Source organism: Panicum virgatum, chromosome 2K (assembly GCF_016808335.1).
Source record: "Panicum virgatum strain AP13 chromosome 2K, P.virgatum_v5, whole genome shotgun sequence".
Lineage (NCBI taxonomy): Eukaryota > Viridiplantae > Streptophyta > Magnoliopsida > Poales > Poaceae > Panicum > Panicum virgatum.
This window is the reverse complement of record NC_053137.1, coordinates 66,540,437-66,566,809: the sequence shown is the minus strand read 5'-3', so window position 1 is coordinate 66,566,809 and position 26,373 is coordinate 66,540,437. Positions and strand designations below refer to the sequence as shown.

Here is a 26,373-nt window from a genome sequence, read left to right as displayed (position 1 = left end):
GCTGTTGGACCGCCGAGAGGAGGAAGCGGCATAATCTTCAGGATGATGACTCCTGCTCGGCCTGCTTTCAGATTTTTGAGTCGATCTCCCACATCCTGATTGGCTGTGTGTTCGCTAGAGAGGTTTGGTCGACTGTACTACATAAATGGAATCTGAACAGGCTTACTCCTCAACCGGCTCAAGCTGAGTTTGTCGACTGGTGGCAGCAGTCACGGAAGCAAATTCAGTGTGATGACAGGAAGGCTTTCGACACACTTGTTGTCCTGACTTCTTGGTTATTGTGGAAAGCTAGGAATGATCGAATTTTTCGGTGTAAAACTTTCACAATGTCTAAAAATTCGATGTGACAGGTACTATAATTTTTTTTAAAACTAAACAGGGACTAAATTTTTAGAGGATCTAAACGAACTCCAAAGAGGCAAGCTATTTTCAGGACGCGTACATTGACGGTTGAGTACTAGCTAGCCGTGTATTCGAATCCAAGCTGACAAGCGGCACCTTCATCTATGGTGGGTCCTCCCTGTCATAACGGCGGTCACGAAATCTCACGCCTCCCGCTCTCGATTTCGAAACACTCGCAAGTCGCAACTCTTCCCCTCCCCCTCCGCTCCTCCGACGACCCACCCCCTCCGAACGCTCGCCGGCGTCCGCCTGCCCGAGGCGAGATGGCCCCGCCGTTCGTATTCCCATCGAGCCTGCGGGATCTGGAGCGGGACACCGACGGCGACGACGAGCCCTCGCTCCGGCCGCAGAACCCCGTCGCCGTCGCCACCCTCCGCGCCGCCGACCTCGAGGAGTTCGTCAAGGGTAACGTGCCGCCGCCTACTTCACTTCTCCAACCGCGCACACTTCCTATTTGGGTCGGGGGTTGCCCCGGTCCTTAGGAATTATGTAGATTTCGGATTCGCATTTCGAACGCTGCCTGCTGAAAACTCTACTGGAATAGGGTTTTGTTGGTCGGCCGTACTAATCGGAGCTTATGATCTGGATGGCTAGTATCCCTAATACCTTTTCTCAAGCAAATCGGTGCATATGTGTAAAATTGAGCCTGCGACTAACGCACGCGGCTACTTCCACTGAACTTTTCGAGCTTGCTCGTAACAAATTTTGAAATTGATGGTCTTACTAATGCTTTTATATTGTACTGTGCTACTAGACAATGCTGGGTTAAGAAACTTGATCTAATTTCGGAAAAGTGCCTTCTGATGCGGACAGCTAACAAAAGTCATTATGAGTTTTGCGCTGATAGCCCTACATAAGCTTTCTTGCTTAACTATTCATATATCTTAGGTCTCCAATGTTGGCTGGTCCACTTTGTGGTAGCATGCAATTAGAAATCTGTTCTACAAAAAGTGTGCAGATCTAGCAAGCTTTAGTTTTTTTTTTTGAATGAAAGAATCCCGTCAATGTGAACTGACTCTTTTTTTCATTCTGATGCAAATTGAAGGTGCATCGTTTGATCTGTCTGATAAGGAGCTTTTCTGCATCGAGGAACAGGAGGTGTTCGATGTCATCTATTCTGTTGTGCGCGATTTCAACTGCCTACCCCCAGGCCTTAAGTTTAACCTCGTTGAGACCTTGCGTTCCAACCTTAGTGTTCTTCTACCCAACATAGACTCACTTTCTCGTGCATCTATGTCATCCCCTTCTGATGCCACCCCAATCACTGATCGCATTGCCTCACACCGCAATGCTCTCAAGATCTATTCCTTCTTTCTCCTTTCCATTGTTCTCACTGAGGAATCTGCTACTGAAAGCTGCACAGGAGCTAAGGTGATTTTTGTGCTGAAGTTACAAATTGTTCAGATTATTTTTACCCTTGTTTTTGTAAGTGACTTCATTCTTCCATGAGAGTTTAGGTGACAGCGCATGGTCGTAAGAAGAATCATGTATATACTTGGAACTGGGAAGCTCAAAGAGGGAGGATCATGAGTCTAATAGCTAATTCTCTTGAAGCTGACCTTTCACTACTTTTTGGTCCTGGAGGAACTGATGAACAATACCTATCCTTTGTTTCAAAGTAAGTTGTAGAACGGGCTTTGGTGCTTTCCAGCAACCTACCTTTTGTAATGACAATGCTTTCTTGATGACATGCAGGTGTACTTATGTTCTCTGCGAGAATCAAAATGTGTTAAAAGATGAGGATACAAGAATTGGCTTGTGCAGGATAATTGGAGCAATTGCCACGAAGCATCAGAGGATTTCACAAATCAGCGCATCTGTCTTGCATTTGATCCACAAGTTTGATTTCACTGTTGCTCATCTTGCGGAAACAGTTGCTTCTGCAGAGAAAAAGTTTGGTGATGGAAGCCTTGCAATTTCCCTAATTAGGGAAATAGGTCGGACTGACCCAAAAGATTATGCAAGGGATAGTGTTGGTGCTGATAATGTTGGGAGATTTCTTGTGGAGCTTGCAGACCGCTTGCCAAAGCTTATGTCAACCAATATCGGTGTTCTGGTACCTCACTTTGGCGGTGACTCATATAAGATCAGAAATGCTCTTGTTGGAGTCTTGGGAAAGCTGGTTGCAAAGGCTTTCAAAGATGTTGAAGGCAATAACACTGCTCGGCTACGAAGTAAGCAGGCTATGCTAGAAATTTTGATTGAGCGCTGTAAGGATGTGTCAGCATACACAAGGAGTCGTGTGCTTCAGGTGTGGGCAGAGCTGTGTGAAGAAAACTCTATCTCAATTGGCCTGTGGAATGAAGTGGCTTCAGTTGCTTCGGGGAGATTGGAGGACAAAAGTGCTATTGTGAGAAAATCAGCACTACAACTTCTCATCACAATGCTGCAACACAACCCTTTTGGCCCTCAGCTAAAGAATTCATCCTTTGAGGCAACTCTAGAAAAGTACAAGGAAAAATTAGAAGGAATGGATCCTTGTAATCCAGAACAAGATGAGCTTGTGAATGATAGTTCTCTCGGTGAAGCAGTCATGGGCCAACCCGATAGTGTCAGTGATAGCTGTATAGCAAACAGTCAGGATCAGAACCATCCTGATGCCACGATTGTGGAAATAACAAACTTGGAACAGATCAGAGCTATAGTTGCATCACTTGAAGCTGGTCTGCGGTTTTCAAAGTGCATAACTTCCTTAATGCCAACTCTTATTCAGCTCTTGGCATCATCTTCAGCTACGGATGTTGAGAACACCATTCTTTTACTAATGAGATGCAGACAATTTCAGATCGAAGGATCAGAAGAAGCACTCAGGAAAATGTTACCTCTGGTAAGTGGTAATGCCCTAAAAAACTGCCTGCTTTTTTTCTTCTTATTATTTGCTAATATTTCTGTGACCCTTTGACCTTTGCAGGTATTTTCTCAGGATAAGTCAATATATGAAGCAGTGGAGAGCGCATTCATTACAATATACACAAGGAAAAGCCCAACAGAAACGGCAAGCAGTTTGTTAAACCTAGCCATTGATTGCAGCATTGGTGACCTTGCTGCTCTTGAGAGCTTAGTTAGCTCCTTAGTTTCAAAAGGAGAAATTTCATCTAGCACGGTGCACTCTTCTTTCCCTTTCAAATTTGTTTTTGCTACCACTTGAATGTAACTACTCTAGTTTATATTAACTAACTAGGCAGTTGTACTATCTATTTATAATTCAATAGTGAAGAGAAAATTCAGTAGTTAATTGAGCACCAATGTTTTTTAACATAGAGCAATTAAGATGTTTCCTGATAAATTTGCCACAATCTTCTCTACACTCTGACTCGAGTTACTTTGTCTTGAAGATCCTAGTTATATACCTCAACAAAAAGATTCATACTTTCTGAAGGAATTGAGACTTTTGTGTCTACATTGTCTTTCTTTCTCTGATCACTGTATTCATCTGAATCTAAAGCTGAACTTTTCAAGTATAAGGGTTTTGTTGAATTCTATTATTTCACTTTAATGGTACCTAAAGTTGCTTGTGAGGAGGATACTTTCTAATACTCATCACCTCTTACAGGTAGCCGCACTGTGGGACTATTTTTGCTTTAACATCAACGGAGTGAGACCAGTGCAAAGTCGTGGGGCTTTATCAGTTCTTTGTATGGCAGCAAAGTCATCTCCCAGCATTTTGGGTACTCACTTGCAAGATATTATTGACATTGGGTTTGGACGCTGGGCTAAGCAGGAGCCTCTGCTTGCTAGAACTGCTTGTCTTGCTCTGCAGAGATTGTCAGAAGAAGACAGAAGCAAACTGTTAAGTACTAATAGTAGAGTATTTGCTGCGCTGCAAGGTTTGATAACAAACTTCTCGCTTCCTGAGAAAATATGGTATGGAGCTGCAGATAAAGCTATAAGCACCATCTATACATTACACCCTGCACCTGAAATATTTGCTACTGAGATTGCAAAGAAGTGCCTCAGTTCAGTATTCGGTGTTTCAAGAACTGAGGATGTGTCAAATGGAGATGAAACTCAGAATGATGCCTTTCTCTCATCAGTAGCACCTTCAAAACTGGGTAGGTTTCTTTTTGTTATTAGCCATATAGCACTGAATCATTTGGTGTACATCGAAACTTCCGTTAGGAAAATTCAGAAACAGAAACGGAAGAATGAAAGTTCTCAACCCATCACTGAGGGTCCGCAGTCGGATGCATCTAGAAGTTCAGAGGTAATTCTTGCTTGATTGCTAAATCTCTGTTCTTGCTTACCTTGTCAACTTTTACCTGTCATTGTTTCAGTTAAGTTCACTGGTTGTGCTTTACTCTGCAACAGGCACAAGGCATAAATGCCGAACTGGGACTGGGCGCAACAATAGATATTGCAATTGAATCCCTTGCTGAAAGGGCAGAAAAGGAGATAGTTTGCTGTTCTTCTGAAAAGAATCTCATAGGACATTGTGGACCATTTCTCTCAAAACTCTGCAGTAATCTGACTCTTCTGCAGAAGGTTAGTCTATTGGGTTTCTTGTATTTTTTATCATCTGTTTCCATTAATATCCGCACCTACTATTTTTTTTCATTTTGGATGTAGTTCCCAGAGTTACAAGCTTCTGCCATTCTTGCTCTTTGCAAGCTAATGATCATTGATGCGGAATTCTGGTAAGTATTTTTTTCTTTCACACGACTCTACTTGTTCAATATTGTGGACTGATGTGCATTTGATGAAAGCACACCCTCACATTAAAGGCTCAACTTTCAGCGAAGCAAATCTTCAAATTCTGTTTACTGTTGCTGAAAGTGCACCTTCTGAAGTTGTTCGATCCAATTGCACTATAGCTCTTGGTGATTTAGCAGTTCGCTTCCCAAACCTCTTGGAACCCTGGACTGAGTATATGTATGCCCGATTACGTGATCCTTCAGTATCTGTGCGGAAGAATGCTGTGCTGGTTATTTCTCATCTTATATTGAATGATATGATGAAGGTCAACCCCCCACCCCATGCACACACAAGCTCCTCCCCTACCACCATTCTATTAATTTTCAGATACTTTCGAAATCTTTTGCAGGTCAAAGGTTATATAAATGAAATGGCTGTAAGGATAGAAGATGAAAATGAGAGGATCTCAAGCCTTGCAAAACTCTTCTTTCATGAGTTGTCAAAGAAAGGTATGACAACATCTGTCAGTAACATTGGTTGATAAAATTGAATACCAGAGTTTGACTTTGACTTCTATCTAACTTTTTTTTTGTTTGACCCCTCTTGGTGGCCTCTGAAGGAAGCAATCCAATTTATAATCTTCTTCCGGATATCCTGGGCAGACTGTGCAATCAAAACCTCAAAGACGAAACATTTTGCAACATTATGCAGTTCTTAATCACCTCTATTAAAAAGGTATAATGTATGACTGTTTCACTTATTATATGAACACCGGCAGTGTACTTGATATTCACTTGCCAATAACTATATACTCTTTTGTGGTCCCAGGACAAACAAATGGAAGCTCTTGTGGATAAGCTCTGCAACAGGTTAGCTGGTGTAAACGGTATTATTCTTATGCCCTCAATAGAAATATACTGATCAACTACCCTCACTCAAGAAATTATGAGATAAATAGGACCCCATCTGTTTGCTAGTACTTGTCACCTTTTGACCACCATGCATACCAAGGAATTCATGCTTTGGATTGAGTTGGTCCGATACCTAGCTAAGTGGTGGTGATACTTGGTAAGGTACTTTGGGATGTTAATGTTAGCACTAATCTTGTTACTAGAGAGTTAGCATTGAGTGCGCGCGTAGTTGACAGATTGGAGACAGAGATGTGGAAGAGATCAGCATGCATGTTGGGATTAGTGGAGATTATCCTGCATGCATGTCTGTAAGTGGAGCTAGTCACATGAGTGTTTTGACCAAGACATGCGGCTGATCCCAATATGTATGCTGATCTCTTCCACATGAGTGCATGTATTCTTAAAACCAGTGTAAACACAAGATGGCGCTAGTGCGCAGAGCCGCAAAAGTAAGAGGGTGCTGATGTTTGTGTCTTAGCACTGATAAAGAGAGAAATAGTTTTGAATGAAAAAGGTGGTCAGCATTGCATATATCAGCATAGGGAGCAGCATTACTGCATCATATAAATGGAAATGAACAACAACAACAACATAGCCTTTTTTCCCAAGCAAGTTGGGGTAGGCTAGAGATGAAACCCGAAAGAAATAAGTTCAAGGTTCAGGCACATTGATAGCTAGTCTCCAAGCGCTCCTATCCAAAGCTATTTCTTTAGAGATATTCCAATCCTTAAGGTCTCTCTTAACCGACTCATCCCACGTCAGTTTAGGTCTACCTCTACCCCTCTTTACATTATCGACCCGCTCAAGAACCCCATTACGCACTGGCGCCTCAGGAGGCCTTCGTTGGACATGTCCAAACCATCTCAGCCGATGCTGGGTAAGTTTCTCCTCAATTGGTGCCACTCCGACCATATCCCGAATAACTTCGTTCCGGACTCTATCCCTCCTTGTGTGCCCGCAAAACCACCGCAACATTCGCATCTCTGCTACACTCAGTTGCTGGACATGTCGCCTTTTTGTAGGCTAACATTCAGCACCGTATAGCATCGCCGGACGAATTGATGTCCTATAGAATTTGCCTTTTAGCTTTTGTGGCACCCTCTTGTCACAAAGGATGCCAGAACCTTGCCGCCATTTCAACCAGCCAGCTGAAATTCTATACCTAACATCTTCATCAATGTCGCCATCCTTTTGTAGCACCGATCCTAAATACCGAAAAGTATCCTTCTGGACCATCACTTGTCCATCTAGACTAACGTCTCCCCCCTCATGCCTAGTCGCGCTGAAATTGCACATCATGTACTCGGTCTTGGTCCTACTAAGTCTGAACCCTTTCGACTCTAACGTGCGTCTCCACAGCTCTAACTTCCTATTAACCCCTGTCCTACTCTCGTCAACTAGCACTACATCATCAGCAAAGAACATACACCAAGGGATCTCACCTTGTATATCCCTTGTGACCTCATCCATCACTAAAACAAATAAATAAGGGCTCAATGCTGACCCCTGGTGTAGGCCTATGTTAATAGGAAAGTCAGTGGTGTTGCCATCACATGTTCGGACAAACGTCGTCGCATCCTTATACATATCCTTAATGAGGGTAATGTACTTAGTTGGGACTTTGTGCTTCTCCAAGTCCCACCACATGACATTTCTCGGTACTTTGTCATATGCCTTCTCAAGGTCAATGAAGACCATGTGCAAGTCCTTCTATTCCCTATATCTCTCCATCAATTGTCGTATTAAGAAAATCGCCTCCATGGTTGACCTTCCAGGCATGAACCCAAATTGGTTTTGTGTCACACTTGTCACTCTTCTTAGGCGATGCTCGATAACCCTCTCCCAAAGCTTCATCGTATGTGTCGGCGTTCCGACCCGTGGGGCCTGAATCCCAACTAGTAAATGCTGCGTGTTTCCTCGTCCCAGATGATGATGCAAGAGGCAATCACAGTAACGCACGGTTTATCCTGGTTCCGGCCGCGGGGCCGTACGTCCAGCAAAGGGGGTGTGCGAGGGCACTGTATTATCTTGCACCCGAAGTGCTCGTAGTAGGGGATACAAACGAGGCGAGAGAGGGAGAGAAGCTCCCAAGTCTCTGCTAGAGGTGGAGTTGGTTGAGAGGAGTGCTCAGTCGTGCTGAGAGTCCTCTGAGGGGGAGTTCAGAGAACTTACTTCCAACCTTTTGTTGGAGAGAGTCGATCAACCCCTCCAAAAGGAAGCCCACCCTCTCCTTTTATAGTTGTAAGGAGGGGCGGCGTACATGAGTGTAGGGGCGCGGAAGTCGTCGTTTTCCCCTGAATCGCGGGTACAGTGATCGAGCACTGTAGAAAGTGTACTGTGGGAAGGCGGCGCGCGTCGCTGTCGCCCTGGGCTCCGTCCCTGGCCCTGCGAAGATTGTGCCGGTCGTCCCGCAGTGTCCCAGCGGTAGTAATGGCGTGGGACGGTCCCGGACCCCCTGGTCGGGGTGCGAGCGTGCGTACTAGAAGGTCCGGGGGCGCATGAAAGTCCCGGACCCCACAAGAGAGAGGTCCGGGGCCCTGCCCACGCATGCAGAGTGCCCCTCTCGGGAGGACACGTGCCATCACCAGACCCCTTCCCCTGCGGGAGGTGAGTTCGGATGGTTGATGTCGGCGGAACAGTAACGGGGGCGGCGCCAACTTGTCTTGTACCGCGTTGAATGCCCCACAGGGCTGCTACAGCGGCTGGGGTGGCAGAGCGGTGACCGGGGTCAGTGGACGGGACGCCGGTCACATCCACTGCGGGAGTGACAGTCTGACGCCGCCCGTCCTTTGAGCCGTGGCGGAGTAGCTGGCCTTTAATGCCTTTGTACGGCGGTCGGTTGGGCGGCGGGGCCATTTGTCCCTTGTGCCGAGAGATGGCCTCGAGCGAGGCGGAGATTGGCCACCCGCTCGAGGGCAGGTCCGCTGTCCTCGAGCGAGGCGGAGATTGGCCACCCGCTCGAGGGCAGGTCCGCTGTCCTCGAGCGAGGCGGAAATGCGATTGCGCGGTCGAGGGTCCCGAGGGGAGCCCTCGAGCGAGGCGGAGATGAGTGACCCGCCCGAGGGTAGATCCGCTACCCTCGAGCGGGGCGGAGTTTGTTCGGTGGGCTTGAGAGGTGCCCTCGAGCGAGGCGGAGATTGGCCACCTGCCCGAGGGGGATGTGGCTGGGCCACATGCTGGACTTCTTTGAGTCTTTTCCTTTCCTCTGAGGGAGAAATAGGCCGTGGGCCTTCGTGGGCCCAGTTGCCTTAACATATGTTTGTGTTTTTGAAAGTGGTTTTAGTACCTCAATTAGGGTGTCCCTAATTGTGGCACCCGACAGTAGCCCCCGAGGTTTTGGTCGAGTCAAGGGATTCGGCCAAAGGGTATTTCGGCGATTTCTCCTTCGATGTGATCGGAGACTGCCGTGCCCCCGCCAGGCGCGCCTGGGCGCCGGCCCCGCGGATGTGACAACTCGTCAGACGGGGTAGTGCGCCTGCGGGCAGGGTGCTCGAGGCGCGTGCCCTTTTGTTTGTTTGTTTGGAGGACGAAACGTGTCCGTGTGATGAGGGGGGGCCAGGGCGACGGCGGCACCCGCTGCTTGGCAGCTGGTGCTTTCACCGAGCTGTCCCGCGCGCAGGGCCTTGGCCCCGGCATTCCTGGTTGCTTTGTGGCGCGCCGTTCGAGGGCGGTCGGCCTGAGCCGTCGCTGCGCCGCTCAGCGTCCAGGAGCCCAGCTCCGCTTTATTTCGTTTGGTCGTGTCTCGGCGCGGGGGCCGAGGATATCTTTTGCTCGTGGTGCGCTGTGTCGTCACGGGCGATACAAGCCACCGCTCTTCGACAGGCTTGAAGCTTTACGCCCGGCGCAGCTATAAATAGGGATCGTGGGGTTCCCTTTCCTCTCCAACCTCCCAGCTCTTTCTTCCAGCATTGCCCAATTCTTGTAATGTTTCCTTTGACTTTTTGTGACCGACCCCCAGATGGGGTGGCCTGGCTTTTTTAGGCTTTTGGCGCTAGAAGAATGCTTGCGAGCGGTTGGGGAAGACCGGAGTGGGCGTGCGCACCATCCCTCAGCTTCAGTGGGATCAGCAGAAGAGCATTGGGCCCGTGGGGTCCTGCTCCTGCGATGTCCCCTGGCCTGAAGGGGGATGGAGACGCCTGACCGGGGCGCTGGCGCCAGGTTCGGCGGCTGTTTTTCGCATCGTCCCCCCCGGTGACAAGGTTGCTCTCGGGGAGACGGTGCGGAGGGCGCTGTCCGCCAGCTTGATCCCCCGCATGGTCTTCGGTGGAGGAGACGCTAGAAGAAGGCTTGCGAGGAGAGCGTCCCGCTGGACCCGTGAGGTCTGGGGGCCGCTTCTCGCATCCCTAGCAGCCTCGCCGCTGCGTCAACTAGGGGCTTGGTGCCTTTCTTCGTCGCTCGCTCCTCCCCAAGACAGGGAAAATTGCCACATAGGTGGCAAGGTGTTTGTATCTTTCGATGGCTTCGCGCCGGTGACCCTTTGTAATCTTTACTTGCATTGAGCAATAAAGTCCCCTTTCTCCTCTGCGGGGAGGATTACCGAGGGTATAGGGGTGTACATAGAGTTACGACCCTCGAATATGTGTGAAGTCTCCTTCGCGGGGGCGCGTCAGCGCACCCGCGGGTGTAGCCCCCGAGGCCTTGGAGGAGCGTTTGTGCTCGTCCAAGGGCTACAAACGTCGTCCCACTGGGTAGCTCTACTGGGATGGCCGTCCAGCGTCTTTTTCAGCCGGCATCGGTACTTTTTCAGCCGGCCTCGGCACTCTTAGTGCTGGTACGGCGATCTGGCGTTCAGCTTTAGCCGTTAGGGGGACGTACGCTAATAGCGGTGGGTTCGGTTTACGCGTGGAGCTTCATAAGTGATGGTTGTCGATTTATTCGAGGGTGTGGTTTTGAACCGTGGTGTGCGAGGAGCCCCCGAGCCTAGGCCCGTGTGAAGGCGTTCAGGGGAAACCCTCGACTTTAATTACGACCCTCGTCGCCCTTCCGCAGGGAGGAGGGGTGAAGCGCACCATGCTACCCATGCCCGGGCCGCGAGCTATGGCTGCTTCAGTGAGCTATTAGCGGGTTGTTCAAGTGGATGTCCGTGCCCCGTTCGATAGGGGTCGGCTCGTGGTCCATAGACACGTCTCATAAAGCGCTTGCGAGGGTTCACTAGGCGGGGCTCGGACCCATTCGATAGGGTCCGAGGGCTTGACGCTCTCCCTCGATGGGATCCCCCTTCTAGGCACCCTCGACTGGCCTTGAACACTGCGTAGGATGTCTCGAACTCCGCATTCGAGGGTAGCTTGTATGGCACATCCCTGCAGTCCCTGAATCCGGTGATCTGGGGCGCCTGTCGAACCCCCTGAAGGGCCAGGCTTCGATCCCTTGATCAGTAAGGCCTCGAAATGCGATTCCTTCGAGGGTAAAGAGACCCCTGAAGGAATATTCCGTCTTGGTTTGAAACGACGCAGAGTCGCAAGTCATGCGCGCGGGTCTTCCGCTGGTGGTGGGCGATCGTGGGCGCGCCTTTTCAGGCGTCGGCCTCGGGCAGACGGAGCGGCGTGGGCGGCGGCTGACGGATGGGATAACACAACAGTCGCGTCGCGCCCGCCGGTTACCGTGCCGCATTTATCGCCGCGTGCGCGCGTGGGGAACTCCGCGGTCGTGGGGCCCACCCGTCAGTGATAGCAAAATCTACCGCATTGAATGCGGTAGATTTGGGCCGTGGCTGTGGGTGCGCCCCCCGTGGTACATAAATATGGAGAAGAAGGGGATGTTTTGGGTTCACCTGGCCATTTGCCTTCATCCTGTTTCGCCTTCTCCGCCTCCGTCGCCTCCTGAACCCATAGCCTAGAGCGAGAAGGAGAAAAGGAGAAAGAGAAAGAGAGAGGAAGAGACTTAGCCATTTCGGAGCCTTCCTTTTTCCATCCCCCTCGACTCTCGGAGATGTCGGATATCCAGGAGCCCTTGCCATGGGGGAAGTCCTCCACCACCGTCGCGGTGCTGGAGCAGCTGGTCGCCGATCGGCTGCTGCCGCGGAACCCCGACGCGGGGGCGCCGGCGTGGATTTCCCCGCGCCCGGACGAGTCTGAGCCGGAGCCCCCGCAGGGCTATGTTGTGAGCTTCGTGCGCCTCCACGAACGGGGCTTCGGCGTCCCCGCCAGCAAGTTTATGAGGGCGCTGTGCGAGTACTACGGAGTGGAGCTGCACAATTTCAGCCCCAACTCCATCTCGCAGGCGGCGGTCTTTGTCGCCGTCTGCGAGGGGTACCTCGGCATCGACGTCCACTGGGATCTCTAGATCCACCTGTTCCGCGGCGAGCTCTTCGTCGAGAACGCGCGGAACCAGCCAAGGCGGTTCGCGCGCGCCGGTGGCTTGACGTTCCACGTCCGCCCGAACCGGCGGAACCTTTACATCACAAGCAAGATGACGACAAACAACTCCGGGTGGAGCCGAGGGTGGTTCTACCTTCGAAACTTCAGCGGCGCGCTCCCGGCGTTTACTAACAAGGTTCTTCGGGAGCGTCCGGCGAAGTGGGACTGGGGGGTGTCGCCCCCAGCCCAACAAGCCAGGCTCGAGGGCCTTACCGATGCGCTGGCGCGTTTGGCGAGGAAGGGATTGACAGCGGCGGACGTCATCGCGAACTTTCACCGGCAGAGGGTGATCCCTCTTGTGGAGAGGGCCCTGCCGATTTACCGGCTCATCCCCGGGAGCAAGGTCGAGGGCTCGAGGACGTCGAGCAAGCTTCTCTCCCACACCATCGCCGCCCGAAGGGCGAAGTATGCGGTGGCGGAGTTTCCCCAAGATCCCGCGGATCTTTGGAGGATCAAGATGCGTCCCGAGCCGGGGTATATTTCCCTGGTGAGTTTTGGCTTCGAACACGTCGTGCATCGTGTAGTTCCCCTTTCCTGACCCCATCTGTGTGTATTGTACAGGGTTTGAGATGCGGCACCTCGAGGCCTCCGGTCTCAGAACAGCGCCTGATCAATCGCCTCCACGCGGAGAAGATGAAGAGGCGGAAGGACGCGGTGGAGGCCAAGGCCGAGAGGAAGAGGAAAAGGAAGGCGGCGCACGACAAGGCGCGCCAGCTCGCTCGGGCGGAGGGGAAGCCGCGACCCGCCACACCTGAGTCCTCAGAGGAGGACTCGGAGGAGGCCTCGGATGCCGAGGACCGCGCGCCGAGGGGGGACGGGGAGGGCGCGAGCCCCCTACCGTTCTACCTGTGGGACGAGGAAGAGGGAGCAACCGTGGCGCCAGAGGAGCCGGGGGCCGTAGCGGGGTCATCGGCGAATCCCACCCTCGAGGGTGCGGTACGGGGGTCATCCTCGCCAGCGACCGGCGAGGGGTCGCCTGCGCCCCAGGTGCTGATCCGCGGCCACGAGGCCGCGGCGGGAGAGGAGTCGTCCGTGCTGGCAGCCTCGAGCCATCGGGCTGACACGAGGGGGGCGCCCTCGGGGCAGTCTTCGAGGGACAGCCCGATGCCCCAGGCTCGAAAGAGCGCCACGAGGAAGAGGAGCATGAGTGCTCGATCTGGGTAAGCATTTTGGATTTCGTTTTTTGTTATGTACTTGGTAAATTTCTCGATCCCGCTCAACTCGTGCCTCTTGACTTCCAGCCCCGGGGCCGTTCCCAAGGATGCAGTGCGGCTTGCCCCGGCCAAGGCTCTCAAGACCAGGGCTCGCAGCACTCCGCACACGGCGCCGCAGCCCCCGCCCGCCTTGGATCTCGAGGCGGCGGCCGCTAGGCTACGGGAGGCAGTGGCCCGAGGGGCCCAGGCGGCGCACCAAGCCCGGGAGAAGGAGGTTGACGCTGGTCAGAGTGACGCCGGCCACCGTGGCGCCGAGGCGGCTGCTCAAGCGGCCGACGCCGAGGAGACCGGCCAGGGCGGTGCCGGTGGCGCCGCCCAAGCGGTCATTGATGTTGAGGCCGGTCAGGGCGACGCAAATATCGCCGCCTGGCCGGACATAGGAGGAGAAACTGGCGGGGGCGCGCAGGAGCACTCTGCCGGCCAAACTGCGGAGGAGACCCCGTCTTCGAGCCTTCGAGGGCCGAGGGCGAGGGTCTCGCAGAAGAAATGGCGCAAGAGGCGCCAGCGGTAGAAGGAGCCCCCATCTCGGAGCCCACCGAGGCCCGAGACGAGGGTACTGCCGCGATAGTGCCCGTGCCCACGGCGCAGGGGGGCGCAACGGCGGTGGTGGAGCTGCCAGACAGCAGCGAGGAGTACGGGGACTCGATGGATATCGACCCCGCTGCTGCGGCGAGCGCCGCCGCACATATTGCCGAGTTCGCGTCGGCCAGCGCGGGCGTGCTCGAAGCGGGGGCGTCGGAGGGGAGCCACCTCGGGGTTATCGTCCCGTCCGGTGTCCCCTCAGAGTTCCTTCGCAAGGAGCAGGAGGAGGAGGAGGCCTGGAACAAGCAGATGGGCGTTGGGCGCGAGATCTTGCAGGCCCTCGACCGCGCTTATCAGCTTCATCAGAACGCGGATTACCAGGTCAGCCAGGTAAATATTTCCCCCCGAAAATTGCTCGGATTCGGTTTTAGCTTTTACGCGTCCTCACCCACACCCTCCCCCTTTGCAGCAGCTGTGGGAAATCTCGCGCCAAAAGAGCGGCGAGATGAACCGGCTGTACTCCCAGATGAGCCAGCTCGGGCAACACAACGCCGAGCTGGTGCTCAAAAACATCGACGCCAACACCAAAATGGCCGATCTGGGAGCGCGTCAGCAGGCGCTGGAGGAGGAGCTGGCGCGGGTTGCTGGTGAGCGGGACGTCCAGAGGGCGGCAGCGGAGGAGAAGGCCCAGGAGGCCGAGGCACAAGCTGCCGAGCTGCAGCGCCTTCGGACGGTGCTCGAGGAGAGAGCTCGGGAGGCGGAGGCGCAGAGCGCCGAGCTGCAACACCTCGGCGCCACTCTTGAGCAGCAGAAAGCCGAGCTCCTCCACAAAGAGGTGGCCGTGGTTGCGCTCGCCGGGACCCTCCAGGAACAGGGTGTGGCCCTCGAAGAGAGGGAGGTGGCCCTCCAGAACATGGGGGCTAGCCTTAAGGAAAAGGAAGCCTCCATTTCCTCGCTCGAGGAGGCCGCCCGTACCCAGAGGGAGGAGGCGCAAAAGAACATGGCGGATGAGTACCTTCGATTTTCCGTCGTTTTGCTTTCTTTCGTGGCTAATGTTGATTTCCTTTGCTCAGAGCTGAGGCAAAAGGTGGCGGATGAAACCGCGGCGAAGGAAGCGGTCCACACCGCGCTCACGGCGGCACAGATGGAGTTTGCTGAGCTGGAGCAGACCGCCGTGAGCGTGTGTCAAGAGCTCGAGGGGGAGGGCGCCGTCTCGGGCAGTTCGGTGATCAGCCGCCTGCGCGCGCTAGGCGGCCGGATTGCCGAACACGCCAAGAGTACCTTCCGCCTCGGTGTCCTGCGGGCTCTCGCCGTGGCCTCGACGCATTACCTCATGGATCTCCAGAGGGTGTCGTCGGGGTACGTCGTTCCTGATGATGCGGATGTGGACGCCGCGTCGGTCATCATGGATGAAGCTGACGCAGCCGCAGAGGAATTCGCCACCGTCCTCGCCGAGAAGCTCGAGGCAGACATCCCTCCCATCGCTGAATTCGACGCCCCTGAAGACCCGCAGGGGGGGATGGATGCCTGTAGGAAAGTTGGGCCTCGAAGCCCATTGTAAATAGATTAGTGTTTATCATAGTCGCGCCTTGTAATCGCACTTTATGAATATAAGAGATTTGTTTTTGTAATTTGAATGTGTGGCCCGTCGAGGCCTTGTGTGTTCGAGCCTGTGTTTTTTTACTTTACTTCCGTGTTCTTCGTATGCGACTTAGATAAACATCTGCGAGGAAGTTCGCGTTCATAAGCAACGTAGGCGTAGGGTGGTGAGGGGGGTGCCGTATCCCGGAGGCGTAGGCGGCCCCACGACTCGGCCAGCCCCGTACCGTAGTTGCTTACGCCTCGCATCTGTTTTTTCCAAGGATACGAGAAGCTTAGGGTCGAGACGGAGATATTTCGAAAAAACATTGGCGACTTTTTGGGGACGTTCGGGGGTTCCCCCCGTAGTAGCCCCCGAGGGAGGCTCGGTTTTGTCGAGGGTAAAGCCGAGCATACCTCGATGTTCGTGCGCGCCCGAGCCCTCGAGGGTCGGGAATGTTCCCAAAAAGCAATAAGTAAAGCGTACTTCCTTATTATTTCGGGAAATTGAAAATGCGAGTACGAACAATATACAAATAGCTTGAAATGCTAAGGATAGAAACGACGTAGCTGTTGTATATTCCAAGCGTTGGTGAGGACTTCGCCTTTTTCGTTGGCCAGCTTGTACGTGCCGGGCTTGAGCACCTTGGCGATTATGTACGGTCCTTCCCATGGAGGTGAGAGCTTGTGGCGGCCCCTGTTGTCTTGTCGAAGCCTTAGCACCAAGTCCCCTTCGTTGAAGTCTCGGCGCCGGACCCTCTGCGCTTGATACCTTCGCAAGGACTGCTGGTAGCGCGCAGAGTGGAGGAGCGCCATGTCTCGAGCCTCGTCCACTTGGTCCAGCGAGTCTTCGCGAGCTCGCTGGTTTCGTTGCTCTTGATATGCCTTGAGCCTCGGCGATCCGTACTCCAAGTCAGTGGGGAGGATAGCCTCGGCACCATGGACCAGGAAGAACGGAGAAAAGCCCGTGGCTCTGCTCGGGGTCGTCCTCAGGCTCCAGATGACCGAGGGTAGCTCCGTGAGCCACCTCCGGCCGAACTTGTTCAGCTTGTTGAAGATTCTTGGCTTTAGTCCTTGGAGAATCATGCCGTTGGCACGCTCCACTTGCCCGTTCGTCTGTGGGTGTGCCACAGCCGACCAGTCCACACGTATGTGGAAGCTGTCACAGAACGCCAAGAACTTCTTGCCTGTGAACTGGGTGCCGTTGTCGGTGATGATCGAGTTCGGGACCCCGAACCTGAAGACGATGTCGGTGAAGAATTGGACTGCTTGCTCGGATTTGATCTTGCCGATGGGTCGAGCCTCGATCCATTTGGAGAACTTGTCGACCGCCACCAGCAAGTGGGTGAAGCCCCCGGGCGCCTTCTTCAGCGGACCGACGAGGTCCAGCCCCCACACGGCGAACGGCCACGTGATGGGGATGGTCTGCAGAGCATGGGCCGGAAGATGTGTTTTTCGAGCATAGAACTGGCAACCCTCGCAGGTCCGCACGACGTCGGTGGCGTCGGCGACCGCGGTGGGCCAGTAAAATCCTTGCCGAAACGCGTTGCCCACGAGGGTACGTGGCGCGGCGTGATGGCCGCAGATGCCAGCGTGGATGTCGCGGATCAGCTCCTTGCCCTCGGGGAGGGGGATGCATCGCTGCAAGACGCCCGAGGGACTGCGCTTGTGTAGCTCATTGTCGATTAGAGCGAAGGACTTGGCCCTCCTGGCGAGGCGCCGTGCCTGAGCACGGTTCGAGGGTAAGATCCCTCGAATCATCCAGTCAAGGTACTGGACGCGCCAGTCTCGCGAGGTGGGGGCCTCGTCGACTTCCATTGCTTCGGCCTCGTCCGCGGAGGTGGTCCCAAAGTCAATGTCCATGGGCTCGACCCCGTCCGCCGGGGGGTTCCCGCCGGGGGACCCGGTGGACGAGGGGCCCGGCTCCGGCGGGTCCTTGAATTCGGCGGAGGGCTTGGCGATGTCGCGGGCGAAGATATTCGGGGGGACAGTGGTCCGCCCCGAGGCTATCTTGGCCAGTTCGTCGGCATCCTCGTTGTACTTGCGCGGGACATGATTGAGCTCGAGACCGTCGAATTTGTCTTCGAGGCGGCACACCGCGTTGCAGTATGCCTCCATCTTCGGGTCGTGACAGCTGGACTCTTTCATTACTTGGTCGACGACAAGTTGAGAGTCACCGCGCGCGTCGAGGCGTTTGACGCCGAGCTCGATGGCGATGCGGAGGCCACCGAGGAGGGCCTCATACTCCGCCATATTGTTCGAAGCAGGGAAATGCAAGCGGATCACGTACCGTATGTGTTCTCCGAGGGGTGAGATAAGTAGGAGGCCGGCACCGGCGCCAGTTTTCATCACCGACCCGTCGAAGTACATAATCCAGCATTCGCCCTGGATTTGTGCTGGGGGTAGCTGAGTGTCCGTCCACTCAGCCACGAAGTCAGCCAAGATTTGGGACTTGATCGCTCTGCGGGGGGCGTAGGCGAGGGTCTCTCCCATCAGCTCCACAGACCATTTGGCAATTCTACCCTCGGCTTCCCGGTTGCGGGCTATCTCTCCCAAGGGGAAAGACGAGACAACGGTGACGGGGTGAGCCTCGAAGTAGTGGCGCAACTTGCGTCGAGCTAGCACTACTGTGTAGAGCAGCTTCTGAATCTGCGGATAGCGTGTCTTGGTTTCGGACAACACCTCGCTGATATAGTACACCGGCCGCTGGACGGGCAGAGCCTGACCCTCCTCTTGTCTTTCAACCACGATCACCGCGCTGACCACTTGGGTCGTCGCAGCTACGTACAGATAGAGGGGCTCGCCGTCCGTAGGTGGCGTAAGAATGGGAGCATGAGTGAGCGATGCCTTCAGCCTTTCGAGGGCTTCTTGAGCTTCGGGGGTCCACGTGAAGTGCTCGGTTTTCCTCAAGAGTCGATACAGGGGTAAGCCTTTCTCGCCGAGACGCGAGATGAAACGGCTAAGGGACGCTAGGCATCCCATGACCCTCTGTACCCCCTTCAAGTCTCGGATCGGTCCCATGCGAGTGATGGCCGAGACTTTGTCAGGGTTGGGTTCGATGCCCCGCTGGGAGACAATGAAACCCAAGAGCATGCCTCGAGGCACCCCGAATACGCACTTCTCGGGGTTAAGTTTTACCCCTTTGGCCCGTAGGCAATCGAATGCGATCCTGAGATCGGCAACCAGGTCGTCCGCCTTCCTGGATTTTACAACGATGTCATCGACATATGCCTCTATGCTCCGCCCAAGATGGTCTCCGAAAACGTGGAGCATACACCGTTGATAGGTAGCTCCGGCGTTTCTAAGGCCAAAGGGCATCGTAACGTAGCAGTACATGCCAAAAGGTGTGATAAAAGAAGTCGCGAGCTGGTCGGACTCTTTCATCTTGATTTGGTGGTAACCGGAGTAAGCATCAAGAAAGGATAAGAGCTCACATCCCGCAGTAGTATCTACAATCTGATCAATTCGTGGCAAGGGAAAGGGAACCTTCGGACATGTCTTATTTAGACTAGTGTAGTCCACACACATCCTCCAGTTTCCACTTTTTTTCTTCACTAATACTGGATTAGCTAGCCACTCGGGATGGAATACCTCTTTGATGAATCCGGCCGCCAGAAGTTTCTGCAACTCCTCGCCGATCGCCCGGCGCTTGAGCTCGTCGAAGCGTCTTAGGCGCTGCTTCACCGGCTTGGAGTTGGGTCGGACATCAAGAGAGTGCTCGGCGACCTCCCTCGGTATGCCAGGCATGTCCGAGGGGCTCCACGCAAAGATATCTGCGTTGGCGCGGAGGAAATCGACGAGCACCACTTCCTATTTGTCGTCGAGGGTGGCGCTGATCTGCAACACCTTGTCGTCGGAGTGGCTTGGGTCGAGGGGTACTTTCTTGATACCCTCGGCGGGCTCGAAGCTCCCGGCGTGTCGGTGCGTGGAGTCTAAGGCCTCGCTCGCCATTTTGTCGAGGGTGGCTGCGAGGGCCTCGTCCTCCGCTTGAGCTTCCGCACGCTCAACGCACTCGACGTCGCACTCGTAGGCGTGCTCGAACGAAGAGTCGATGGTGATGACGCCCTTCGGACCCGGCATTTTGAGCTTGAGGTAGGTGTAGTTGGGGACAGCCATAAACTTGGCGTAGCAAGGACGACCAAGGATGGCATGATAGGACCCTCGAAATCCCACCACCTCGAAAGTAAGAACCTCCTTGCGGAAGTTGGCGGCTGTGCCGAAGCATACAGGCAGATCGATCTGGCCGAGGGGTTGGACTCGCTTCCCCGGCGCAACGCCATGGAATGGCGACTTGCTGGGGCGAAGCTTGTCCAGTCCGATCCCCATGAGCTCCAAGGTAGGGGCGTACATGATGTTGAGGCTGCTGCCTCCGTCCATGAGCACCTTGGAGAAGCGAGTGTTGCCGATGATGGGATCGACAACGAGCGGATACCGTCCCGGATGCGGGACGTAGTCGGGGTGGTCCTCGCGGCCAAAGGCGATGGTATCCTTCGACCAGTCGAAGTAGGATGGCGTGGCTTTGGTAACGGAAAAGACTTTGCGGCGCTCACGCTTGCGCTGCCGAGAAGTCATATTCGTCGTTGTTCCTCCAAAGATGAAGAAGGCGTTCTCCACTGGGGGGAACTCGTCATCTCCACCTTTGTCACCAGCATCCTTCTTCTTGTCCTCGTCGCGATGCGCGATGCGGTTGTAGTATTTCTTGAGCATCTCGCACTGCTCGAGGGTATGGTTGACCGGGCCCTTGTGGCAAGGACACGGCTTCTTAAGCATGTCGTCGAACTGGCCACCACCGCCTCGAGGGGGGCCTCGAGGTCCCTTGCGGTCTGGGGCAGCTGCAAAGGCCTCCTTGGAGTCCCCTGCCTGTCTTGACCCGCGCTGGCTTGGTGGGACCGGCTTCTTTCCCTTCTTCCCCCGCTTCAGTTTCTTGGCGGGGGCATTAGGTTTGATGCTGCCGCCCTCCGCGGGCGTATCGTCTTTGCGCTTGCTCGATTTGTCGTCGAAGATGGCACCAACCGCTTCCTCGCCGGCGGCGTAGTTGGTGGCAGCGTCGAACAACTCATTGGTGTTAACGGGTCGGCTTCTCGCAAGCTCGTGCACCAAGTTCCTGCACGTCGTACCCTCGAGGAAAGCGTTAATGACCTCGACGTGGGTGACGCTGGGGAGCTCGGTGCACTGCTTGGAGAAGCGTCGCACGTAGTCACGCAGGGACTCGCGGGGCTTTTGGCGACACCCTTTGAGGTCCCAAGAGTTCCCAGGGCGAACATACGTGCCCTGGAAATTGCCCACGTAGATGTGGACCAAATCGACCCAGTTGTGGATCTGATCCGCAGGCAGGTGCTCGAGCCACGTTCGTGTGGCGTCAGCAAGATGGAGAGGAAGGTTGCGGATGATGGCCGCGTCCTCCGTCGCGCCGCCTAGCTGGCATGCTAGGCGGTAGTCGTTAAGCCAGACTGCAGGATCAGTCTCGCCCGAGTATTTGACGAGGGTGTTGGGTTGTCGGAAGCGCGGGGGAAAAGGCGCGGTTCGAATCTCCCGGCTGAACACCCGGGTGCCCGGAGGCTCTGGTGACTCACCCCTGTCGTGCTCGGGGTCGAAGCGTCCACCCCGTCGAGGGGTGTACCTCCTGCCGTTGATGACGTTGCGGGCGTCGCCGTCGCCAGCGTGCCCGCGAGTGTCACGGATTCGCTCCCTTACGGGAACTCTCCCGATGCGCTCGTGCACCGAGGGTGTCCTCGCGCCGGGCGCTACGGCTGCTTTGCCCTTCGCCGCTGGGGGTGTGTGCACGGAGACCTCACGGTCCTGGTGCGCAGTCCCATCACACTGCTCCGGGGCCTTCGAGCGCATGCGAGACGCAGAACTCTCGGCCTGCTGCACGGCAGCTTGCTCGATGAGCTCCTGTGCCGCGCGGCGCAGGTTGCGGCCCGAAGGTGTCGATGGCTCGGGCATAGCTTGGAGTAGGTAAGCCGCAGCGACGAGCTTCTCGCCCGCCGTCTTCAGTTCCGGAGATTTGTCGACGTTGTCGTCGGCCAGGATGCGCTCCCGGGCAACACGTCCCGCCGCCTGGGCGTGTGCACCAGGCACGACACGCTGCTGCTCGAGTGCGGCGCGTAGCTCCTGGGTTTGTTGACGCTGCTCGTCGAGCTTGGCTTGAAGCTCTTTGAGCTGCGCCAGCTGGGCCTGTCGCGTCGCCGAGCTTGACGAGGAAGGCGCTGCAGGCGGGTTCGCTGGTTGCTTTGCCCGCGCGTCCGCCCCGGCTTCCCCGTCGTTGCCTGGGGCGTTGTCATTTTGCTCGTCCGCAAGGTCCACCATGAAGCACTCCCGAGAAGGATCGAAATCCCCCTCGCTGGAGTCTTCGGAGCAGGTGAGGCAGTAGGCCGTCGCCAGCTGGAACGCGCGGAGAGCGTCAGGGTCGCGGGCCCCGGAGTAGTCCTCGGCCTCCTCGGCTACGAAGTTGGTCATGAAGAAGTCGATGTCGTCGGCGATCGAGCTCGCCGTCTCGGGGTAGGATTCGTCAGGAGATGACGCGATGGGGCTGCGAATCGATCGAAGATGATAACCCGGCAGATCCCCACGCTCGATGAAGTCAGCGACGGTTGACGAGGCGTGGGCGGCAGCGTTGCGCATCCCGAAGGGGAAGGGCGACGCCGAAGTCGAGTCCCCCCTGGGAGGCACTAGTGTTGCCGCAGGCGATGGTGCCGGCGCAGATGACGCCGAGGCACGCGATGGCGAAACGGTTGCCCCATTGGTCGTGATGCTGAGTTGCGACACGCCAGCCTCGACCCACGTGGGGGAGCTGTGGCGTGCCGCACGACGCCGCTCCGCGCGTGCTTGTCGCGAACGCTGACCCGAGCGCCTGTTGCGCCGGGCTGGCGAAGTCGGAGTGATGAGGTTGCGTTCGGAGGAGAGGAGCTGCATGAGGTAACCGTTGCCGGTTGTCCTGAACTCGAGACTCCCGAACGAGATCGCGCGTCCCGCTGGAAACGGATCCGAAACACCCATAGGGTATGGGTTCGATCTGCTCGCCATTCCTGGAGATCAAGTGGGAAAAAGAGAGAAAAAGTCACGCAGCGCCCCTACCTGGCGCGCCAACTGTCGGCGCTCCGACCCGTGGGGCCTGAATCCCAACTAGTAAATGTTGCGTGTTTCCTCGTCCCAGATGATGATGCAAGAGGCAATCACAGTAACGCACGGTTTATCCTGGTTCCGGCCGCGGGGCCGTACGTCCAGCAAAGGGGGTGTGCGAGGGCACTGTATTATTTTGCACCCGAAGTGCTCGTAGTAGGGGATACAAGCGAGGCGAGAGAGGGAGAGAAGCTCCCAAGTCTCTGCTAGAGGTGGAGTTGGTTGAGAGGAGTGCTCAGTCGTGCTGAGAGTCCTCTGAGGGGGAGTTCAGAGAACTTACTTCCAACCTTTTGTTGGAGAGAGTCGATCAGCCCCTCCAAAAGGAAGCCCACCCTATCCTTTTATAGTTGTAAGGAGGGGCGGCGTACATGAGTGTAGGGGCGCGGAAGTCGTCGTTTTCCCCTGAATCGCGGGTACAGTGATCGAGCACTGTAGAAAGTGTACTGTGGGAAGGCGGCGCGCGTCGCTGTCGCCCTGGGCTCCGTCCCTGGCCCTGCGAAGATTGTGCCGGTCGTCCCGCAGTGTCCCAGCGGTAGTAATGGCGTGGGACGGTCCCGGACCCCCTGGTCGGGGTGCGAGCGTGCGTACTAGAAGGTCCGGGGGCGCATGAAAGTCCCGGACCCCACAAGAGAGAGGTCCGGGGCCCTGCCCACGCATGCAGAGTGCCCCTCTCGGGAGGACACGTGCCATCACCAGACCCCTTCCCCTGCGGGAGGTGAGTTCGGATGGTTGATGTCGGCGGAACAGTAACGGGGGCGGCGCCAACTTGTCTTGTACCGCGTTGAATGCCCCACAGGGCTGCTACAGCGGCTGGGGTGGCAGAGCGGTGACCGGGGTCAGTGGACGGGACGCCGGTCACATCCACTGCGGGAGTGGCAGTCTGACGCCGCCCGTCCTTTGAGCCGTGGCGGAGTAGCTGGCCTTTAATGCCTTTGTACGGCGGTCGGTTGGGCGGCGGGGCCATTTGTCCCTTGTGCCGAGAGATGGCCTCGAGCGAGGCGGAGATTGGCCACCCGCTCGAGGGCAGGTCCGCTGTCCTCGAGCGAGGCGGAGATTGGCCACCCGCTCGAGGGCAGGTCCGCTGTCCTCGAGCGAGGCGGAAATGCGATTGCGCGGTCGAGGGTCCCGAGGGGAGCCCTCGAGCGAGGCGGAGATGAGTGACCCGCCCGAGGGTAGATCCGCTACCCTCGAGCGGGGCGGAGTTTGTTCGGTGGGCCTGAGAGGGGCCCTCGAGCGAGGCGGAGATTGGCCACCTGCCCGAGGGGGATGTGGCTGGGCCACATGCTGGACTTCTTTGAGTCCTTTCCTTTCCTCTGAGGGAGAAATAGGCCGTGGGCCTTCGTGGGCCCAGTTGCCTTAACATATGTTTGTGTTTTTGAAAGTGGTTTTAGTACCTCAATTAGGGTGTCCCTAATTGTGGCACCCGACAGTATGGCTCATCAGAAGAGCACATATAATTGTGATTTGCTAGCTCCTTTTTTGACACTCCTGCGCTTGCACATATATAAGGTTTGCTTCTTTGCCAATCCTTAGTCTTGTTGAAACGGTTTGCGCCTTACTGCATGCATTTTAACATTTTCATGAAATATGAAAATTTGAGCTTACTCCATTCTCAGATGTCCAACACTTTCTTTGCATGTGCTTCAGATATTAGACAGTGGGAGTATATCTCATATTGCCTCTCTCAGCTAACCTTCACTGAGAAGGGTCTGAAGAAACTCATCGATAACTTTAAGATGTTTGAGCATGCATTATCTGAAGATTCTGTGATGAACCACTTCAAAAGCGTGATATCAAAGGTTGGTAGCATAGGATTTGATGATTTTGTAGGCCTCACATTTGCTAAATGAAGCATGATGAACATTTTTGAACATTTCCTCCCTACTTGTCTATGGTTACCCTCTAATCAGTGCAAGAAGTTTGCGAAACCTGAGCTCAAAGTTTGCATTGAGGAATTTGAGGAGAAACTTGGCAAGGTTCATCAGGAAAAGAAAGAACAGGAAGTGACAACCAAAAATGCTGAGGCGCACAGACAGAGAATTGGCTCGCTAGACAAATTTCTGGCTAGTAAGGAAGTTGAACAGAGTAGTGGCAATTCTGTTGAAGGTAAGCAGAAGAGTTTTCACTTATTCCTGAATCGCCTTACCCTCTATGCTACATAACTGCATAAGTTGATTAATTCCATGTGTCCATCTTTTGATGATTTTGAACAAACTTCCAATTCTTTTATGGTTAAGGACTATATAGATCCATGCACTAGATGGTGTTACAGCTTGCCTTGCACAACGTTTTCACCTGTCAGACATCAACCACATTTTTACCTTGCACAATGTTTGCCCTTGACAGAAGAAACTAGCGAGGTAGTTGATCCTTCAGTGGATAGCAGCACTGAAGATAAGGAGAAGACGCCAGAATGCAGTGACAATATTTCTACAGGAAACTGTCAGACATCAGCCGCATTTACAGAATCAGAAGATGGTAGCGAAGAGATTCAGTCAACACGACCTGTCCGCAAAGGTGACTCATGGTTCCAGTTTTGATATCAACACAACACATCAAGTTTCTTGAGGAACTTTCATGTATTATGCAGGCTTGTCACGATCAAGGGTAAAGAAAGCCAGAGATCCTGTTTTAGAGGACTCAGCAGACATTGCTCCAGCTAGACGCTCAACCAGAAGGTGCTTGCATCTATCTTTCTGCTCATTAATGCTGATTTGTATTTTGTTTCAGATTCAAATGGTTAAAGCCCTACAGATTATTGCATCATTCTTCAGTCATGCCATATTATTTGAGTAGCACCTACTTTATTTCTACCAGTGACTTGCTAAAAAAAATTTCCTTGTATGCAGACAAGGAAGGTGACGCCCCAACGTTCCCAGAATTTACCGCAGCTTTGGTGTAATATAGACCTAGTGGCAACTCCTTTTGTGTCTGTTCAATGCGTTGACCTATTCGGTGATCTCACCTTGAGATCTCCTGGAAAACCGGGCGTGCTTGTGCCCTTGAGGATTCCTCAACCTTGGACATCTGAATCCAACAGTGCCCGTGAATTTATCCTTCTAGTCTGATGTTCGTGTTCGTTGGTCTACTTTAGCTTGCTGAATCCTGTCTAGCTGTAATATCTCCCGTGAAACCTGTATTTGATTGCTGATGAAGTAGTTTTCTGGTTTCCAACCGGATGTCTACCCGCATGCTCCCGAAGGATTCGATGTGCATCTGGCGGTCTGATCTGGCCTGATCTCTCTTACTTCCATGTTACGATATTTTGAATGCCTTGTTCTAAAAAATCCAGCCCAATCATGTCGTCCACAACCTTTCCGTTCGGTATTACTACAAAAAAAAATGTCCGTCTGTAGTAAATAAATGTAACAATGATAGATCATAGATCTACCATGAATCCAGAAAACGACTGTGCAGCTCCTCAACTGACGACCGATCCAATGTGAAGCCTGGCACTTGACCACTCACCACAATTCCACAAATTGAGGAGCCAGGACTCGCGACTGTTCTCAACATCGACACGTTACGGGGTCACTACGACGCAATCACCCACCCATCAGGATAGCTGGATAGGAAGGGAACCCAGCAAAGCAAAGCGAGCGGTTATTATCCTGGGACCCCCCGGTGGCCGGCTGG

The 26,373-nt window shown here is 54.4% G+C and overlaps 1 protein-coding gene across 3 annotated transcripts; it reads left to right on the top strand.

Annotated features, from left to right (window-relative positions):
* The first annotated feature begins 555 nt into the window (after nucleotides 1-555).
* Nucleotides 556-25,922, top strand: LOC120694747 (condensin complex subunit 1-like). 3 transcript variants are annotated; one of them, XM_039977996.1, is made up of 17 exons: nucleotides 559-807; nucleotides 1,448-1,773; nucleotides 1,860-2,020; nucleotides 2,098-3,229; nucleotides 3,314-3,505; nucleotides 3,956-4,606; nucleotides 4,711-4,884; nucleotides 4,969-5,036; nucleotides 5,137-5,359; nucleotides 5,444-5,543; nucleotides 5,654-5,769; nucleotides 5,863-5,920; nucleotides 24,385-24,536; nucleotides 24,648-24,843; nucleotides 25,084-25,254; nucleotides 25,328-25,415; nucleotides 25,587-25,922. In XM_039977996.1, exons 1-17 carry the CDS (start codon nucleotides 666-668, stop codon nucleotides 25,597-25,599), a joined length of 3,963 nt encoding a protein of 1,320 aa, XP_039833930.1. In that variant the 5' UTR covers nucleotides 559-665; the 3' UTR covers nucleotides 25,600-25,922. The 3 variants fall into 3 exon arrangements, with proteins under 3 accessions (XP_039833931.1, XP_039833929.1, XP_039833930.1); XM_039977995.1 differs by having other exon boundaries at nucleotides 558-807; nucleotides 25,328-25,922; XM_039977997.1 differs by lacking the exons at nucleotides 24,648-24,843; nucleotides 25,084-25,254; nucleotides 25,328-25,415; nucleotides 25,587-25,922 and having other exon boundaries at nucleotides 556-807; nucleotides 5,863-5,903; nucleotides 24,385-24,529.
* The last annotated feature ends 451 nt before the right edge of the window (nucleotides 25,923-26,373 follow it).